Source organism: Rhyacophila brunnea, unplaced genomic scaffold (assembly GCF_057557595.1).
Source record: "Rhyacophila brunnea isolate RB1 unplaced genomic scaffold, BYU_Rbru_1.0 scaffold_1, whole genome shotgun sequence".
In the NCBI taxonomy this organism is placed as follows: Eukaryota; Metazoa; Arthropoda; class Insecta; order Trichoptera; family Rhyacophilidae; genus Rhyacophila; species Rhyacophila brunnea.
The window spans coordinates 13,870,804-13,891,467 of NW_028232751.1; the positions used below are offsets into that span (position 1 = coordinate 13,870,804).

Sequence of the window (20,664 nt, forward strand, 5' to 3'; positions counted from 1 at the left end):
TAAAAATACGAGTATACTCTTATCAATCTTGCGAACGTCATACTGGCACAGTTTTGTCTCATTTTCAACTTAAACTTGAAAAGCTTAACTTCAACGGTTTTTAATTGTTAAACAATATAAACATAATTCCAAAGCAATTACGTGCTCCATATTGTCAGTCAATTCCTTTGGCCTCCTAAACTTCGCCTGTTTGTTTATGCCTAATTGATGATGCTGCAAAGTTGGTTTCAGGATTTTAAAATCTCTACCTGCCTTATTAAAACACATTAAACCACTCCATATATGTTCTAAAATTAGCGTCATATCATCCTTCTTTCACGTGTTGTATAGCATTTTGCCACCCTAACCAGAAACAATCATCATCATCAGCCGGGGTCAATCCACTGCTGGATGAAGGCCTCCCCAAGCTTTCTCCAACTCTCTCGGTCCTGTGTCGTTCGCTGCCACGTATTTCCGCCGAACTTTACCAGTTCGTCAATCCAGCGGCTTTTAGGGCGACCCTGTGGCCGTTTCGTACCCCTTGGGTACCACTGGATGACGGCATTTGTCCAGCGGCCGTCCTTTCGGCGAGCAATGTGTCCCGCCCATCTCCATTTCAGCTGTTTGGCAACGTCTATTACATCGCGTACTCTTGTCTGCTTCCTAACCCATTCGTTCCTCTTACGGTCCTTTCGCGTGATGCCCAACATGCACCTCTCCATGCCTCTCTGTGTGATTCTTAGCCTTTGGACATCTCTCGTGTTGAGGGTCCACGTCTCGCAGCCATACGTGAGCACGGGTAGCACACATTGGTTGAACACCTTACGCTTAAGACATAATGGTAGGTCACTTTTGAAGATAATATTCAGACGTCCGAAAGCACTCCATCCGAGCTTTGTTCTTCGAGCAATTTCATCGTGCATGCTTCCGTCTATGGACACCTGCTGTCCGAGATAGACGTAGCTGCTGACTTGCTCGAGTTGGGTGCCAGAAATACAGATAATCGCAGGGTCCGAAATACAGTTCCTCATCACTTTTGTCTTTGAGACATTTATCTTTAGACCGACCGTTTGACTGACATCCGCGAGTTCTTGCATTCTACTTTGGAGGTCTTTCGGGTCTTGTGAGAGTATAACAATATCATCTGCAAAGCGCAGGTGACTGAGGTGCTCCCCATTAATTGGAACACCTTTTTTCTCCCAATCAAGTTTCCTAAATAAGTCCTCAAGAGTAGCGGTGAATAGTTTAGGTGAAATGGTATCACCTTGCCGGACACCTTTGTTAATGGGGAATTTACACGACCGTTTGTGGAGTTTCACGCATGCTGTGGCATCACTGTATATACTGTTCAATATGTTTATGTAGCGCCTGGAAATTCCTTGGTTGCTAAGGGCGTCTATAATTGAGAATAGAAGAACCAGAAACAATAAATAAAAATAATTTATAAACATTTAACATTTTCTAATCTTAAGTCGTACCGGTACGATTTCGACGCAGGTACGACTTAGGACACAAAGGTTTTCAAAATAAAATCCAACATAAATTTATAACCGCGACGTTAACAGGTAATTCGTGTTCCGAAATAATATCATTAAACCCTGTCAAATCGGGAATAATTGACATTTATTTATATATTACAATACTGATACGTATTATAAGCTTACGAATCAACCAAAAATATAACACTAAGAAAGCCAACATACTTACCAAATGAATATTTCTTTGAGAAATGTTTTGGTTGCGTATTTCTGGATGCAATTCAACATGAATAATTACTGATTAGTACACTTTCTGATCGATAAATGTTGTGACCCCGCTTGCCGAAATATTGCAGTGGTACGACTTAGGAGGCAGTACGACTTGGGCAATCTTCCCCTAGATTTAACAACAAAACGCATATTTTTTATCAACCGCGGGAGAAGAAGTAGATAAAATACTATGTTCGTTCCTAAACGGAATTTATATTGACAGACTTTTTACGAGGAATGGCAGTGATTCGCCGAACTCATTATTCAAATGCTCTCAGTTGAACATACTATGGAAAACACTTTTAATTGAAACTTTTCGTCCAGACAAGTAAACATATCCCCACGAACAATTAATTATACAATGATTTCAAAAAAAATACTGAGCCACAAACGCGCGTGCACAATCATTTCTTGAAACTGAACGCATGTCTACAGATCTGAAAACATTGCTTTCAAATTCAATGTACTGTGGATGGTCCTCGTACAAAATCGTGTTATTTATCGTCTGCGCTGATATGAACCACCAAACGCAGCGCCTGACCTCCACTCACTTATCGACCCTTTCGCCGTAGGAGACATTGAAGCCAGTCGGCACAGTATGTCTGCGTATATACAGGGCATACAAACAGAAAAAATCAACAACCGATGGCGTTAATGGGATCTGAGCCTTTAATCGAAAAAAGATTCCGCAAGACCACGCGTCACTATTTCCGATGAAACTTTCTTCTCAAATCTGATCATACTTGCATGTATGTCACTACATCTATACATTTTTCAATTCGCAGAGAAATACAAAATAACATGGTCATATTATGTACAAATTTAAATGTTTATAAGTTGTTTTTATATAACTTTTTTGTATAATGTTTATTTGTTTACAATAGGTGTATATTGATCTGGACTCATCAAAAGACGCGGGTTTCAAAGGCGGATGTTTTACCATTACTCCATCGTGGGTGTTCAAATGTACTGAATATTAAGTTCCTGTAGTTTGTAGTATCAGGTTGGCGCGACAATGCTCCATGCTGTCAACCCGGCAATTACCATTAGAATTTCTAATGAGTGAATAAATATATTGTGTGTTAGATATGTGAAGATGTGTAGACAGTGTGTACCCACCCTGTCGGCATCCTCAAAGACGATAATTACCATTCACAGATGTCAAGATTACAATGGAATCCGAAATGGCTTAGTAGTAATGCTCTCGAAGTCAGTGTACGTTATGTGCCTCGGTTCTTGAACCGACAGCTAACTAATAAAAAATATTTTAATTAGTATTGTGTTACTGTTAATTCTGTTGTACAATTTGTCTTAGGTATAGTTTAGTAGGCTACAGTAAACTATTTAAATTGATAATATATATCTTATTAATGTTGTTAGGATTGTTAACTGTGTAAAAATAATATAGTTATACTCCTTAGGTTTATATCTAACAAATAAATTAATTTCATAGCCATGTCACAACAAGCTAAAGACGTGTTTTAGATTTCCACTCGTTCCAAGATTTTTACTAGTAAGTATGTCTCTGAGGTTTTTTAAGTTATGCATTGAGGCGTTTAATTTCGATAACTGATTTAGTCCACAATTTAACATGAGTGGTAAATGATTGTTTTATCTCATGGGTGACTGGGTTGGTAGTATCTAAAATTAGTTTTTTTCTATCTATTTTGATTTCAAATTATAACAATTTGGCCATTTCTATTAGCTGCCAAACCCCTTTTTGCAATAAATATACGAGACATATAAACACTATTTTAAATATGTACCTAATCAGTTTCTGTAGATCGTTCGATTTTTAAACATGGCTATAACTCAGTTGAGGCATGGTCTAAAAATATCGTGGCTAGGCGATGCGCGGATTGCGGGTCGCGGGTGCAAATGACGCATGCCGAACGAAATATTATTTTTCACATAAATCCAACATGCATCTATTTAATGTTCTGTTTATTGTTCTATTAGTAACAATAATAATATATTCATTGATATGTTTTCTTTTTCAAGTAAATGGGTAACGTTTTTAGTAATCTTTACACGATTTAAGAATTAATACCCCCGTCGCCATCACGAAACAAATTGACATATTCACACCTCGACGTTCGGTCTCCGAGTGCCAGCAAGCAGTGTTTCCAAATCAAAATTTAAAATTTCAGTAGATTTTGACCAAAAAATTCAGTAAATTTCATAAAATTTCAGTAGATTTTAGAAAATGTAGTAGTATATTAGATATGATTTAAGACTAATAAGAATAAAAATAACTAATAATATAAATTTATTGTGATCAATGATGATATTAATGGGTAAAATGGCGCTCTTGGGTAGAGTTACAATGCTTTCTTCGTCAATTTAGAAGTGTAACACATCAAAAAAGGTCGTGCGTAAATCATTTCAAGTTTATTATTAAAAGAATCATCAGTCAACTTACAATTATGGCGAAACACAAATATCAATAGATTTCTTGAATTTCGAAAAAAATCAAAAATTCAGTATATTATCAAAAAATATCAGTAGATATACTGAAATTTCAGTAGACATGGCAACACTGCCAGCGAGTCTAAAATTTCGTCGCGCCTATAGTTGAAAATTATTTGCCGTTTCACTGAAGTATCGCCTTAAGTCATAGCTGATCATTTAATTTACATATCATTTAAAATTCCATACATATAGGCATTATATGTGACTTACCGGTTTTATAAATTATAATCATGTATTGGCAATTTTACGTTTCCAGTATTTAAAAAGTTCTATATCTACTTATAAAATTTTGGATCAAGACATAATATTATAATGTATTGCTTTGTTGATGAAAAGTTTTAGGTAGTACCTACCTACTTACCTACTAGGTAATTTTACACATACTACTACTTAATTCATTGCTTATTCAAACAGAATACAACGAATTCTATTCTAGTCGTTCAAAAGGCAAACAAATGCAATTTGCAAAAGGCTATCGTACCCGCTTATTCCGAATGCTAAACATCATATTATTACTGTACGCTAAACCGACGTTTTAATTGGTACAAATGAATACTTACTTACGTAGGTACCTACTTAACTGCATCCTTTGTCAGGATGCAACACTCAAGACCTAAGAAATTTCTGACTGTAATTAAAAACTTGTTGAATCACTAAATACTTATGAATCTTATGATGTTTTCGCAACGTTAGCATTTAGAACAGCGATACTCAACCTGCGGCCCGCGGGCCACATGCGGCCCTTTAAGCTTTTATGTGCGGCCCGAAACACATTTATTATCAGGAATTTCGTATATCTTGAGATTCCTTTCGACTTTGACGCACAGATAGTGTCACCCGAAGAGGATTGTCATTATGGTCCACATCAGATCTGGTATAAGAGTGTTGCTATTATTGCACACGATTAATTTAAAAAACACGCATAATTTTTAAAATCTCAAAAATGTTTTGTAAAAAAGGGGGGATTTCATATTTTTTTCGTCACACCAGTAGTGATGCGGCCCGCGTTACTTTACAAATATATGTATTTGGCCCGAAGAAAAAAAAGGTTGAGTATCATTGATTTAGAACAAGGGTTTGCAAATCCGGAATGGAGCTCTTATTGGTTGATTGGAAAAACCTGTATTTTTTAATACTGAGAAGGTATAATTTTTATAAAAACAGTCCAGTAGGTAGTATTAGAAAGATAGTGATAGTTTTCATAGAAAATGTGGACAACATTACGTATTTTATAGCGTCCGTGATGGTAACGCGTTGGCTTATATAACCACAGGTCTCGTGTTCAAAACCCGGGTCTGCCAAAATCCGTGTTGACTTTTTTCAGTATGTCCCAAAGCATGAATCATAGACCTATTAAGTTGAGCTAGTGGCAAATATCCATTTTACGTAAAATAAAAATCTGTTACGAAGCCCTCTTCCTGAGATGGCCCTGATCCACATAGGATTGTAGAGGAAACAAAAAAATATGATGTGTCAAGCCATGTTGTCTGGAACATAAACATTAATTATCATTTAACTATGTTTTTATTCAACGAATAATTCACAAGATTTAAGAATGTAACATTCTAATTAAGTATAACATACATAATTTTGAGAATACTTCTGAGAATAACGAATAGAACAATCTTATTGAAAAAAGTAAGACACATGAATCGAACCTGCATCTCTATCTATCGCGTCCACGCATATAGACCACTATGCTAAAGAAGTCATACTTAATTCCAACAAATTTTAACTAATGGCTTTTTAATACTCACTGAAGCGCTATCCAAATTGAGATACTATTTTTTTTATTTTAGGTCAGCATGTTGATTTTAAAGTAAATATGTTGGAATATTCCAGCGTTTTTTATAAGAATTTTAAAAGCTGTTTGCGGTGTCGAAATGTTCGATTTAACGCCATATGCCAGATGTATATTTTGCAAGCTAGATGCATATTCAAAAATTGCTTGATCTTGTAAGAAAACGTTAAGTTGACAACACTGGTAGGTACCTAAGTAATTGTTTTGTTTTCTTCTCTAAAAAAATGTCTATAATAAAATGCTGTGAGTCCAATCCCTTGTCGTTATTTACATTATCTATCATGGCTAAATTTATGCCAGTTTATGAGTGATACCTATTTATTCTTGTTTTTCTCTTAACGCAGACGCGATTCGTGTCATTGCATAATTTTATTTGTGTAAAGTGTTGTTGAAATGGAAATCAAGGTGCTTACTTCTAAGTGAACACAAACAAAGTAAATATCTATTTTAGAACTTTTAATGGAGTCTTGTTTGGCTGCCCAGTTTATAAAAGGACACTAAGTATAATTTATTATATTTAAATTGGTAATCAAACAAACACCCCCAAATAAACGACAAGGCACGTGATAAAATATATTAATAAACCATTGCTTTTTTTAAATACACTTATATATTACACACCCACGGTGGCAGCGCGGCTTAAGCGTTGGACTATAAAGCCGTGGGTCCCAGGTTCGAATCCTGGGTCTGGCAGGTACACATATTGTTTTTCAATTTGTGTGTGTCAGGGTATCGACCTAATAGGTTGAGCAAGTGGCTGACATCCATTTCTCGTAAAAAAACAAAATATGTCAATACAAACCTCCACTCTGTGGAGCCCCATATGATCCTATCAGGATCGGACATGGTCGGAATATATTATATATTTATATCATCAACAGCTGGGGTTAATTTAATTTGAATAAACAACATAATATTTCTCCAAGTAAATGACTTCGCGGCTTACCGGTAATTTGCGTGATATTTTGTGATTAGATACATTTTAGCTACACGTAATAACAAGATCTCATTTGAATATTATTAGTATTCATCATCATCATCAGCCGAGGTCGATCCACTGCTGGATTAAGGCCTACCAAATCTCTCTCCACACTTATCGATCCTTAGTTCTTTATCACCGAACTTTATTAATTCCTCCATTCAGCGGGCTTTAAGGCATCCCTGTGGACGTTTAGTGCCCATTGGGTACTACTGTATGACGGCATTTGTCCAGTGGTTGTCTAGTCACCGAGCAACGTGTCAAGCCCGTCGCCATTTCATATGCGTAGTGACCTATATCACATCGCGGATCCATTGGTTTATTTTATGATCTTTCCACGATACATATGCCCTTTCCTTGCCACGTTCCGCTACTTTTTTCTTTTTCTCCTTTTTTCCATGTTTCAAGGTAAAATTACAGTTGCATATAGAAACAGTTATATAAGTAGTAGAAGTAAAATAATACCAGGCTTGGTAAATATATTATAACCTCGCCGGGAATCAAACCCGAAGCCCCGGATGAAAGACCAGCACCTTGCGAACTGGACTACGAGAGCCGTTTGTTATTATGCTCGTTAGGTTAGGTTAAATGCCTTACATAAATAATTGACCATAGGGGTGGAGTATATTTTCACTGACTGTTTTCGAAAAATGATTGTTAGCTATTTACATAATCTGCCTGAATTATCTGGCTTCAAAACAGACATTGAAAATTAACACTCTAATTAATCATGTTGTGCGGGACGAGCAGACTTGCGTTGTTTTACGCTCAGGTCATTTTCCAATATATTATTCACTCAGCCTAAGTGCACCAGCACAGCAATGTGTATATTTTATGGATTAGCGGATATTAAAAACAATACCAATCTATTTAGGTTTATATATTATTTTAATCCACTAGTTAATAACATAATTTTATAATCACACAATAATTTGATAAAGTTAAGAATGCAACAGTTACTTGGGAGTGGTCAGTTTGGGGTTATTGCATATGATAAGAAACGACACGTGTTTAAGAAACGTGAACTGCTTTCCGTCTGGCGAGTGTCTCTGGTACAATATAATTCACCCTTCGCCACTGCTATATACTTGGTATATAGTTATATCTTATATCAAACGGAATGAAGCTATTAAATCTGTTTACGAAAGTAAAATTAAGCTATACATTAAATTATTATATATTGAAAAGGGACCAAAATATACCACATTATGCGAAAATGAGAATAATGATTGTCAAAATTTTTCTTTTGGCTCTCTTGAATATTTGAGGCGCCTATTTCCTGCCTGTGTCAGTATAATAATTATATCTTTAAATATTGTTTTTAACAAAACTTTTTTGTCTGTTTGTAGACATGAAATGTCCTCTTTATTTACTGTAGTATTTGTTTAAAATTTTAAACGATTCAGCTTTATGTTAATACCGTAATAAAATTAACATTTAATTTGTCAGCTGCATTTACAATCTGAAATACAGCGACATTTTTTATTACTATTTTTGTTTTACGCATTTAATTTATCAATGCAGTTAAAATTCTTGCTCGTTATGAACCTATTGATTTCAATGTGAAGATTATTTGTTTTAACGACCCTCATATATTTACTATAAGAAGTCGATACCCAAACCACGCATCCATTTCACTCTACAGTGTACATAAATGCTCACATATTTGTATTCAATATAACTTATATCTTTCCAATTAATTCAATGACAGCTGTAAATAATATGTAGGTAACTACTCATAAATTTTATTTTTAAAATAAAAGTTTTGTAAAACTGGTTTAATCGAAAGAAAGTCTTAGATTTAAAGTTTTAATACAGGTCCGCACATAGAAAAATAGCATTAGGGGGTCCATTTCAAAAAAAAAATCATATTATTTTTAAGAAATTGGTGTTAACAAAATCTAGCAGCTATAACTGACTTTCGTATTCACCCCGCCTTCTACTGACAAGATGGGTACGGGTATATTCTCCATACCAGCAGTTATAAATAAGCACGCTCACTCCCCAATGAGTTATCGCGACCTGTCGCATCCACAAGTGGTTATCAAATGCGCGTGGCCTAACATTCATAATAATTATTATGTTCGTTAGTGTCCGTTTGTGTCGTCCGCGCTGTCTTGTCTTTTGGATATGCGGCGTCAGAATATTAAGGCAAACATTAGATGCCCTAGATATTTGCACCAATTCATGAATGCCACGGATCTCACACTGTCACAGGCCGTGGGCCACAGGGTCTCGATCTTCAGTAATGTGGTCCTAGATATGAAGAAAAAAAAGTAATATTACATTCACCTAAATAATTCGTATTTTTTTTACTTCTTGGATGGGGGGGGGGGGCAGAATACGATCCCCCCCTCCTTGTGCGCACGGCTGTTTTAATAAGTAGTATATTATATTACATTGTCACTTGATCACACATCAGTTGTATCATTAAATTATGACGTACCTATTCATGTGCATTTTCATTAATTAATTGATAATGTTGATGAAAAATATTGATAAATGCATAGTCTATGACAGTTATTTTTAGTTAGTCGGTAGCACTGCTCTATAGGATATGACCATACATATTTCTTTGAATACATATGGATAATGTCCACTTTGGTGTATTTTAATTGTATTATTTTATTCAACGTGTATTTTTTCATCAGACGAGTAATTAAAATACCATTACATATAGATAAACTTTGTAACTTAAAATAATCATTGATAAGAAATGTTATTATAATGATGTACATTTGTATGACACTAATGTATTAATAATATATGTGTTTTTAAAAATATCACATTAGTTTAATGCACTATTTATAATAATAATAAAAATATATTATATGACGTAAGTTGGTATGTATTTAAATAAGTAGCTACTTATTTGGGTACGAATTCAAAATATTAGTACTAATTTAATTATTATGTCGAAAATAAATAATCAAAATATTATAAAAAAATGTTTACCTATGTTTGTCGCATTTTACAATAGATATTAAAATATATTATAGTATATTATATTTGCGTAGAGCCGTTCAATTGAGCTGGTTTATATCTAAGAACAAAGTAACATACACTCTTGCATAATGACTGATAAGAAGTTAGATTTTCTATCGAAAATTCTAAATGAATCCTTCGTTGGCAGCCGAAAATAGAATTTTTCTTTCAAAGCAAAATGGTGACAAACGCATATTTCATTTATATTTTAATGCGCGGAGGATTTGATATTATTATTTAATTTTAAATAATTGCGCCATTTGTCTGGATCAGAATGACAGACGCAGTTCCCGGTCGTAATTCAAAAAAATAATACTTACAAAGTTTGTAACGAAAAACGTAAATACGTTACAGCTTAAAATGGGAGGGAGCCTTTTTCTCTAATATCAGCTTGCGAAAAAAATGGATTACTTAGTCAACAGATTCGGAAAAATGAGGGGAAATTCGCTTTTCAGTAGGCTCTATTTTTAAATTCACGCCAAAAGTTCAATATTAATGAACGTTGTGCCGCCGAAAGAGAATTCTCCCATGTTGAATTATCTCATTAAAATTAATATGGCTATTATAAAAACATTCGGGAAGAGAATAATAAATATTATCTGACTTTATTGGGAGAACGGCGTTACGTATTGTTATGTTATGCCCATCCACCAATATCAATGTTACAGGGTATAAAAAATACTCATTACAATGACTTGATTTTATATTAATTAGAAAAGACAAAATGAAGTAACTACATAATTCAAATATTTTAAATAAGATCAGGATTTTTTTCGTCCACTCAAACAAGCAATAATTATAAAAAATACTTCCATTGATATGGAAAAATCATCAAATTTAATAAGACATTAAATTAATCATAATATATCCACTAACAAGAATTTGATACTTACCTCAATTAACATAATATGCAGTGAAACTTTTTATAATTATTTAGTACCTATAACCACGGCTTGAATTATACTAGACACTATTAAATATGAACTGATGTGACAATAAAATACGGCTATGTATTTAAAAACTCACGCTTAGCTTGACATAAATAATTATTACTTAAGTACTAATTTTACAAAATTTTGCCTTGCCATTTTTCTAAGTAATCATAAGTTTTGTAGATATTAATATTATGTTCATGTTTCAGAGAAAAAAATACAATATTGCATACTAAACAATTTACCTATTAGCAACAATTTATTTTTTTCAATTTTAAATAAGGATTCAACTTTTTCAACGATTCAAATTCAATTTTATCATTTTTATTAATCAGATATGATTTATACCGTTCACTAATTATTTGTCTACATATCTCAGTGCTAAATATTTATATTATTTTATATTACGATAATTATTATGTTAAGATATCAAATATGTATGATTGTTGTTTAATTACTAGCGAAAAGGCTAATATATTAGTTTAATGATTTAATGAGGTATTCAAGTTTTGTGAAAATAATATGTAACTACCCTTTATTTTAAAATATTTAATTTCTTTTCCAGCATCATGCGGGGCACCTTTAGGGATGGAAAGTGGGGCCATTCACGACCGGAACATAACGGCCAGCTCGTCTTTCGACGACAAAAATGTGGGTCCCCAACATGGAAGGTAAGACCGACAAGGATTTCATTTTACATACCCGTTTTTATAATAGGTACCTCATTAACTACTGCATAATGTGCTCACTGGAATGATCATGGAACACTTTTTGGGTTGAAAGTGTATATTTGACGTACTCTGCCAGACACGAACATGGATTATCATATACCTACACGCCACAATATTAATGAAAATTAATAATAATTACTACAACATTACAAAACAATAATTTATTTTGTATTCACGATTTTGTTTTACCATAAATACATAATAATAATAAAAACATTTGATCATACGGTTTGTAGCGTATGTATGGTTTTTTTTACAACGTTTTTCTTAGCTCGTATTCCTATTTGTCCGGTGGTTCTTTGTCCGGTACAAATCTTGCAATCGATTTTAACTAACTTCCCGACTAGCTAGACATTTAAAACTTTTGGAATATATCAGAACACGATGCCAATGCGTTTTTTTAATACTTTTGGCCATCTTTAAGTAGAATTGAATTAATTTTAAGTTAATCCTGTTTTGTATGAAAAGTTATTTCGACATCATAATTGGTTGCTAGGGGTCTGGGGTCCTAGCAACTAAATTATTAATATATACGTGCGTTACTATGGAAATCAATATGACATTTCAGTATTATTTCTATCAAGTACAATTTTTTTGATCGTTTAAGTTAGTCAAGTCAAGTTAAAAACGTTGTAAATAAAAAGTTCTTTTTATCTTGTAATTATTATATATCTATTATATTACTAATGATAATGGGTACTGATTTTGACAAAATCAGTGTTTGTTAAATATCTGATTTTTTTAGAAGAAGTGATTCATAAACCGCAGAAATTTGTCACTCTGTCTATAATATTATACGTATTTTTCCGATATGTTCGTCGTTATATCCAATATTCCAAAAACAAACAAAAAATGATGAATATGCCGCATTTTTATGTATTGTAAGGCGTATAGATTATTATCATATTTTTTTTGTTTTCGACATATTTCATTTTTGCTAACGGCAAAAGTTTCTTTGATTCCCGTCGCATTTTGAAGATGTGATCGGTTGATATGCCAAATCCATCTAAATGACTATTTACGTGGAGTGAGTGATCGTTTTAATCTTTTTTTCTGTTATCCTCGTAATAGTGTAGACCAGGGGTGTCAATAAGGTCGATCGCCAAAAATATTTAATTTATTTATTCATAGTATTATTAATAATTTGGAAGTATTCAAATCTATTAAAATATGCTGAAAATGTTTTCGCCTGTTTTGATTTGACATACATAGTTGTGCGAATCAGCGTTTTCGCAAATGAAAATTATGAAATCGAAGTACAGAACAACTTTAACGTAAGAACCTTTGGAATCATGTTTGAGAAATGGTTTGAATAATTACACCCCCAATTATACAAAAATTGTAGAAACCTTACAATTTAGAATAAGTAATTCAAGCTCTGTAGCATCCAGAAACTCAAAATAAAATAACTACAGTTATGTAAATAAAAAATTTCTATGTACAACGTTTTATTTAATTTTCTTAGTAAGATTCTATTTTGGCCTTAAAATATATCTAGTTTATATTATATGTCCTTTATATCATAAAAATTAGATCTCGGAGGATTTTCTTCTCCAAAGCAGATCTTATATAAATACATATTAGTTGACACCCCTGGTGTAGACTGTAGTTGGTAGAACGCACAGAATAGATTAATAAACAGAATTCCGATAGGCTATTCCCCAATACAAAAAAAATTGACCCAGGGTCTTGAATGTGTGAGTGTCCTACGAAAATGAACCAAACATTATAGACGTGCCATAGTGAGTTGCAATTTCAAATACACCAATCTTAAATGAGCGTCAGTGCATAAAACGAGAGCATTTATCAGAACGAAGGCAAGCGTATTCTTTACACGTGTTTAAATTTATCCCATATTCTTCCACACACGATATCGGTTGCCTGTTTCTCCACACCCGTTAGGTATTTTAGTTCCCATTATTTCTGAGTTCCATGGTAGAACGGGACGGTTCGATTCCCGAATTTGACAAAAATCATACGTTCATATTAATTATATTATTCCATTCAGCCATTCGACATAAAAAAAAAACTGTTCACATAAGCACCACCCTGCGTGCCATAATAATAATAAATTTCCTTATTGGCTAAAAGGGTAAGTACCCACATAATTAAGAATGCTATAATAATTAACCTTTTTAATAACCATCAACCTACGTTTTAAATCATATCAAATTAAAATACTCTTTCAGATGTTTTATGCTGTAATAATAAATTAGGTAAATTATATACATATTTACCTACGAGTTTACGTTGGAATTTGATGAAATGTGCTTTAATATCGTTGAAAGAATTCGTGTCTCCGATTATTAATTTCACAATCGCTGTTGTTTGTTAAAATCTTTAATATGCTTAGCAAATACGACGTATCCGGAAATTTGTACGTATTACGTTTGTCGCAGTTTATCGTGAGATGTTGTATCGGAAATAAATTAAAATAAATAGTATTTGATCAAACGCATGTCTTAAGTAATTAAAACGTCCGAAATACATGGAAAGTACAGAAGAAAATAGGTAGGTAAGTAAATTAGAAATATAATAATATCATATAATAATAATATATATAATACATATCAAATATAATAATAATAATATGTGACATGTGATGTTGTTTAGGCAGTGTTGAATGAAAACACGCGTTGGTATTTTATATCGTTTATATGGCACAAATACATTAGTAGTATTCCACGGCAGATATCATGGAGTTATATTAAATTAAACTATGTTCTTGAGTGTAAATGCTTATCCTGATTATTTTAACTTGATAATTTGGAAAAGGGCTGAGTGTCCTTGTAACCTCTATATATATTGAAGGTCTCTAGACAACACTTTCATTTCCGACTCGCCAATGTCTATGCTTTAAACATGAGCATATACAATAACGTGTCAGTTGTAGAGTTGGGTAAAACCTCTACAGGTCCTCATAGGTATATCTGATAATAATGACAACGTTATGATCAGATATTTGACACCAATCTATATAAAATAATTAATGTTCTTACGTATTGAATTTAATAAAATTGGAACAATACTACTTTCTAAAATGCTCCACGAACAACGCGTCATTCTTTGATCCCAATGCTATAAGATATTTTCTTTCCGGTAAGATAGCTCACGGTGAACTGTGCTGCGGCAAACTACATACTTACAATTCACATGTAACCCCAATGTATAACCAAATAACGTAATCTTTGGACTCAAGAAGCGGGCCCTTCGATCAGCATTCGAATGTTCTATGTAATTGATCTATAAACCCAGCCCCAGATAGATGAAAACTGAAAATATATCATTATACTTCTTTATGTATAAATAACATATTATATGCAAATGTGAAAAGAAATGGCCTTGGTTGGGCTAGAACCACCAAATCAAAACCACAGTTAAAAGGTCAAGTTTTAGTTACAAATAATAAACAGTTAGTAAAATACTTATTATAATTATATATTTATAATCTAAGACTAATGGATTTTATGCTTTATGTATTAAAATGAGTGATGAATTTACAATTGTGTTAGAGATTTATGTATTTTTCACTGTGGTCCATTCTTTAATTTTGTATGAACGTCTCGGAACCTGCGCCCGGCAAACTATTCTATTCACAAGAAGTCGAGAAAATATGAAAGAATAACACACCAAAGCCAAATAAAATAAATATTTCTCCTGTCAGCAAATATCTTTGGAGTCGCGGTACGGTTTATGGTCTTTTCTTACTTTCTTTGTCGAGGGGAGACTCGGAAAATAGCAGTGGACAATCAATAAGCCGAACACAAAAATAACCTTTTAATATAGATATTTGTGAAAAATTACTGCCGATAGGATATTGCTGTATTGTGTCAAAAGTATTAATTGATTTTCTTCTTGATCTAGAAAAAAACAAAGTTTCTTCGCACAGTGATTGATTATTTTTTTACTAAACTTGTACTAAGAAATATGTATGTTTCACTGTGGAAAAACTTATTGTTTTCGAAATAATAAACGCTTGATTTCGTTTGTTACTAACAGTTTTTTATTGTTTTTTGAAAACAGCAAAGTTGGACCTTGTTGTTTTCGCTTATGATTGCTTAAATTTTATGTAAATTAGTTTTAAAATACCCAATTCAATAAACAATTCACACTCACAAACTCACACGCAAAAGTTACTGAGAAATGCCATAAGTCATAGCATATTCGATATACTTACTCACACCGATAATATTGTGAAATCGAACTTGTTAAAAGTTGATCGTTTAATCTTTGGCAAATGTTCTGAACTTGTTTAAAACATTTATTTTAAATATAGGTATGTCGACGCGCCAGGTATAAGTGAGGTAGTTTATTTGCATTTGAAAACTTTGTCACACGGCCAATTTAAATCTTCCAATCCAAGTACTCTCGCATTTTATGGAAGCAATCCATATGCATGCATATGCCAATGAAGAAACTTTGCTAAGCTTTCGATCACGAGACGTAAAATATTTGTTTTGATAAAGTTTTATTGACTTCGGAGTTTTCCGTCTGAAGGAAATTGTGTTTCCAGAAATTACTGTTGACAAGAGAATTTAAATTTGTAATTAGCCCAGCTACAACTTTGTGGAAATGCATTTAAAATTTTAATAAGTAATCTGAAAAGTTTTTCCACTCTTCTAAATAGGAGTGGATGAACTCGGTTAAGCGGTTTAGTTCTAATAGTAGACATTTGAAACCTAACGAAAATTATTTAACTTGAAGCATGTACCTACATTTTGTATAAAATATGTAGGGTAACCAAAGAAACAAAATATAAGAATACTTTTTAATCGATTCAACTCTTCGATTCCAATTAAAAATGTATTTATCTAAATGAAACTAACATAAGACACTTACAACATGACATGAAGAACATAGTCACATTAATAAATTTAAACATAGTAAAAAAAATACTTACAAAATCATAAAAAGTACAACGAAGGAAAGAAACACAACAAACCCTATATTAAGAATTTATAAAACAACGTTCTCATAAACTCGCTCTCACACAAGTGGAAGATACCAATATCCGAATCAACGATTATTGCCTTCCCAATTGGTTTTATCAAAGACATAATATTAATTATGCACATTGAGTAAACAACCTGAACTAACCGATGTTCTCATTAGTCAGTATATATTAAACGCGTCAACCACAAAATAACATCAATGTAAATTCAGAAAGTATCAACATAATACAACTTATATATAACAGTGATGAACACTCCCTGTTGGATGGAAATAAACGATTATAACAAAATAAAATTATAACTACTACACTTCTACAATATACATGTGCTATGTAATAACGCCATGACGTGTTGAGAATGTCCTGTATCATACATATTTGACTTGATCCAAAATGTGAATGAATCCTTCGACAGATAGTTCTCAGAAAGAATAAAGATATAGGTACTTAAAAAAAATGAGTTTGTCTGAAAGTTGACCTCAAAACAACAACATTTCGATTGACAGCTAAACGCACCATTAAGACTGAACTAAGTATGAAATTTTAGAGGACACTGGTGGACAAGATGAATAAAGTAGATTGCTTTGACTTCAAGTCAGCCAGCCAACCGCGTAAATCACTTATTTACTATTACTATTGAATTTACGACAATAACAAAACACAAATTGTCAGTTGATACATGAATTTAGTATTAAAGACAAGCAATTTAACATTTGTTCGTTTTGATTATGTTGTCTTTTACGCATATAGATATGTAACAAAATCCATGTAACCGATGAGTAGCTCTATGAGAACCGGGTCTAGGACGATTTGGCACTGGACAACTGGACGCCACGGAATTCAAAAATAAATAGACGTTAGGTACTTATAGGTACTTTAAAAAAAATATTCAGTTTTATAATTTATATTTCAATGATTATATTATGATTTAATAGTTGGTGAGAATGCAAATATGCACACGTAAACAATGATTTAATCGTGCATATGTTTAAGTTCTAACGAAAAAAGAGTTTTTTATTTTATATAAAGCCTTAGGCATGGTAATTCTCAATCCGCGATAAAGAATACATTATGTTACGAGTAAAATTGATTCAAACTACTAGGTAGAAGATAGAAAATGATTAAAATACCTCGTCTACACGTGTCTACGACAGTGCGGCGTCCAATTGTCCGGAGGCCAGTCGTCCCATTCCCATGAGAACCTTAGTGAAAGTGGAGATGTCATGGTTTTCAGTGAATTATGCCAATTCCGTACGTTGACGATGATTATGTTAAAGATTGTGAAAATGGAGAGTAAAATAAAAAGTTGCACTTCTGCCATGTGCTCGCCATACACTAATTCGTGTTTTTTTATTTTCGAATTGGCTGACGGTTTTTAAATCAACCGGATTCACTCTACCGTTGAAAAAGTTTCACTTAAATAATGTTCGGTCGATCTGTGTTTATTATATTTGAAAATATTTTTGGTTTATTACCATTAGAACATTGTCCCGTCGTTATTGGCCGGCGTTACGCGCCGCGCAGATTAGAAAGGCTCTCGAGTAACGGCGCCGCTACAATATTTCGTTAGGCCCGCGTACCGGTTACACCATCCGCGAAAATCCCCATAAAGGTGTTTCCATTTTTTCTATTAAGTTTACGGTCGAAAAAGTCAAACATCCATTACTCAACATCCAAAACACATTTTGTGGAGAACACTCAGCCACACACACACACACTTGTAGGTGCACGCATACACATGCAGGCCTCACCCTTCCAAGGGCGACCCCTCCCACGCCGCACCCCTCTACACATGTATTAATACAGGTTGTACAGTAACTAGACAATTTTTGTATCATTAGTTTAATGAACCTGACGACATTGTTCGATTAAAAACTCCAAAAAATGGTCGCTAATATTATCGGAATTTTAAATAAAATCTCAGTTACATATTATTAAGGTATTTCGTTCGTAATTAGTTAGTGTACCGAAAGCCTAATTAAAGGGTCAAGTAAATACTATAGTTTAAGAACACCACGCAATTAATTATTGTGCTCAGTAGGTATGTAATATTTCGAAATGAGCCAACAAATATCAATATAATATTATTGCTATGTAGAGTAGGTATGACCAGTCATGGATACTAGGGGCAAGGGAGTGAAATGCAAATGATTCCTCCGGAATGTGGTGTTGACGCAGAATGCTTCGTATTTCATGCACAGAGCACTGGACGAACCAGTCAATCATTCAGTGACAGCAATTAAAGAAACGGCGCTCGATCACATGTTTAAAAAGCATTCTGCAGTTTTTTTGCCATATTGTTTGGCGTGGACCAAATATTCTTCGTTGGCAAACGGAAGCAACCAAGTAAAGAAGCTTACTGAAGGCAGCCTTCACTCTACCTTGAGAGAAGCAGATGACCGAGAGAAGTGGAAGGTCTTGATTGCGGAGAAGATGAAATTTCAATGTGGCCATGGCATCCTGAACACTCCACATCCTGAAGCGGGCCCCCAGGCTAGGATCTTTGACGGGCCCCCTACCTATCGCTAAAGATAAAGGCAGTGTGACGCTCTACAGTAACGTTTTCCAAATGGTGTACGCGGTAAAATTAATGTGTACCTATATTTAGTGTTTTTTGTATATTTGAATTCATCTATTTAAATTATGGAGTTGTCGAGTATCGGTACACAATTAAAAATTGTAAAGTACAACCACATAATTTTAAATAATAATCTTAAAGATAAATAGCGCCGCAGGCGACTTTTTTTACTATTCGAGAGAATTTGTGATGTGTGATTAAATCACTTATCTGGTCGATTCGCCACGCCGGGCCCTTCCTGAGCCCGGGCTCCCAGGCTAGAGCCCTGTCAGCTCCCCCCTTTGTGGGGGTCATAGGTCATGGACTTCAACCATGAGGAATCGCCCAAGAAGAGAGAATATAGAAACAATAATTGACTAAATTCATAATTTTTTTTTAATAAACTGCTGAATAATATAATTCAAATACCTATCGTTTTGTAATGAATAGTTTCGGTTAACCCTGTCTCAGTTCGTTCCCGGTTGAAGTTTGTTAAAACGATGATTAATTACCTTGCCCATCAACGTAGACTGGAGCATAATTTGTTTATAATTCGTCTGTAGCCTGAGCGGCCAAGTGAGGCGAAGTGATCGTTGCACCTTTTAGGTCTAGAGCCACGCCGGAGTGTTTCTGGTCACACCTTTAATAATATATTTTTGTCCAATGGCGGCGGAAAATCTTATCCTCGCTATAATTTTTAATTGGTCCTCACAATGACACAGTTAAAACAGTCATTAAATAATACTTAACGTAAACTTGGCACGTGGCAGTTAGAACGACTCAATAAAAAACGATTATTTCACATTTACATTTAATGTTTCTCAACAGCCTTATTATAAGGTTAGCTTTTTATAAAATAAATAATAAAAATGTAATAGCTATACCTTACATACCTTTTTTGACTATATCAGATCCTAATATGACCATAGGTTTGTATTATGTTTGTATTAACATATATTTTTAGTTAGCCACTTGCTTAACCTATTAGATCTATTATACTCTGACTCCAAACACAAATTGCAGAATAATAATAATTTGAATTAAATAACAGGATTTGAAGCTGGTATCTACAACATTATAAGCCGATTCTTAAGCCGCTCGTTCATCGTATGGTAACGTGGCATGTTCAAATCGTTGATTGTAATTGACTGGTCGATCGCGGGATGGATTTTGGTCGATTGCAACTGTGAAAACCGTGTATATTCAGTTGTCATTTAATGTTTTCATTGTGAGTTTGAAAGGCAGTTAAATTTTTATTTACGTGACTTTTCAAATTTACCGTGGTGAAGCCCGTGTGACACCGTTGTATCACTTGAATCGTATTGCATCATTAACGGTCTGCCGCAGAAATGAGAGAAAGGGATGATGTGAATCCCCACGCTTTAAACTGAAGCGTTTCTCCTTACAGTAACTCAGTAGGTTATTTACACAGTATGAGAATAGTTTGACGATAAGTGCCCATAATGAAGACCAAAACATATCATTTTCATGACGAACAGGGAATTGATTAATTTTATGTGACAGACAGG

The 20,664-nt window shown here is 33.7% G+C and overlaps 1 protein-coding gene across 1 annotated transcript in view; it reads left to right on the forward strand.

Annotated features, from left to right (window-relative positions):
* LOC147079484 (discoidin domain-containing receptor 2-like) overlaps positions 1–20,664 on the forward strand; it is a 782,269-nt gene that overhangs the window by 597,368 nt on the left and 164,237 nt on the right. Inside the window, exon 7 of the mRNA XM_085941474.1 lies at positions 11,462–11,567. Within this exon, the coding sequence (XP_085797600.1) occupies positions 11,462–11,567 (106 nt within the window). The remainder of the gene's footprint in view (positions 1–11,461; positions 11,568–20,664) is intronic.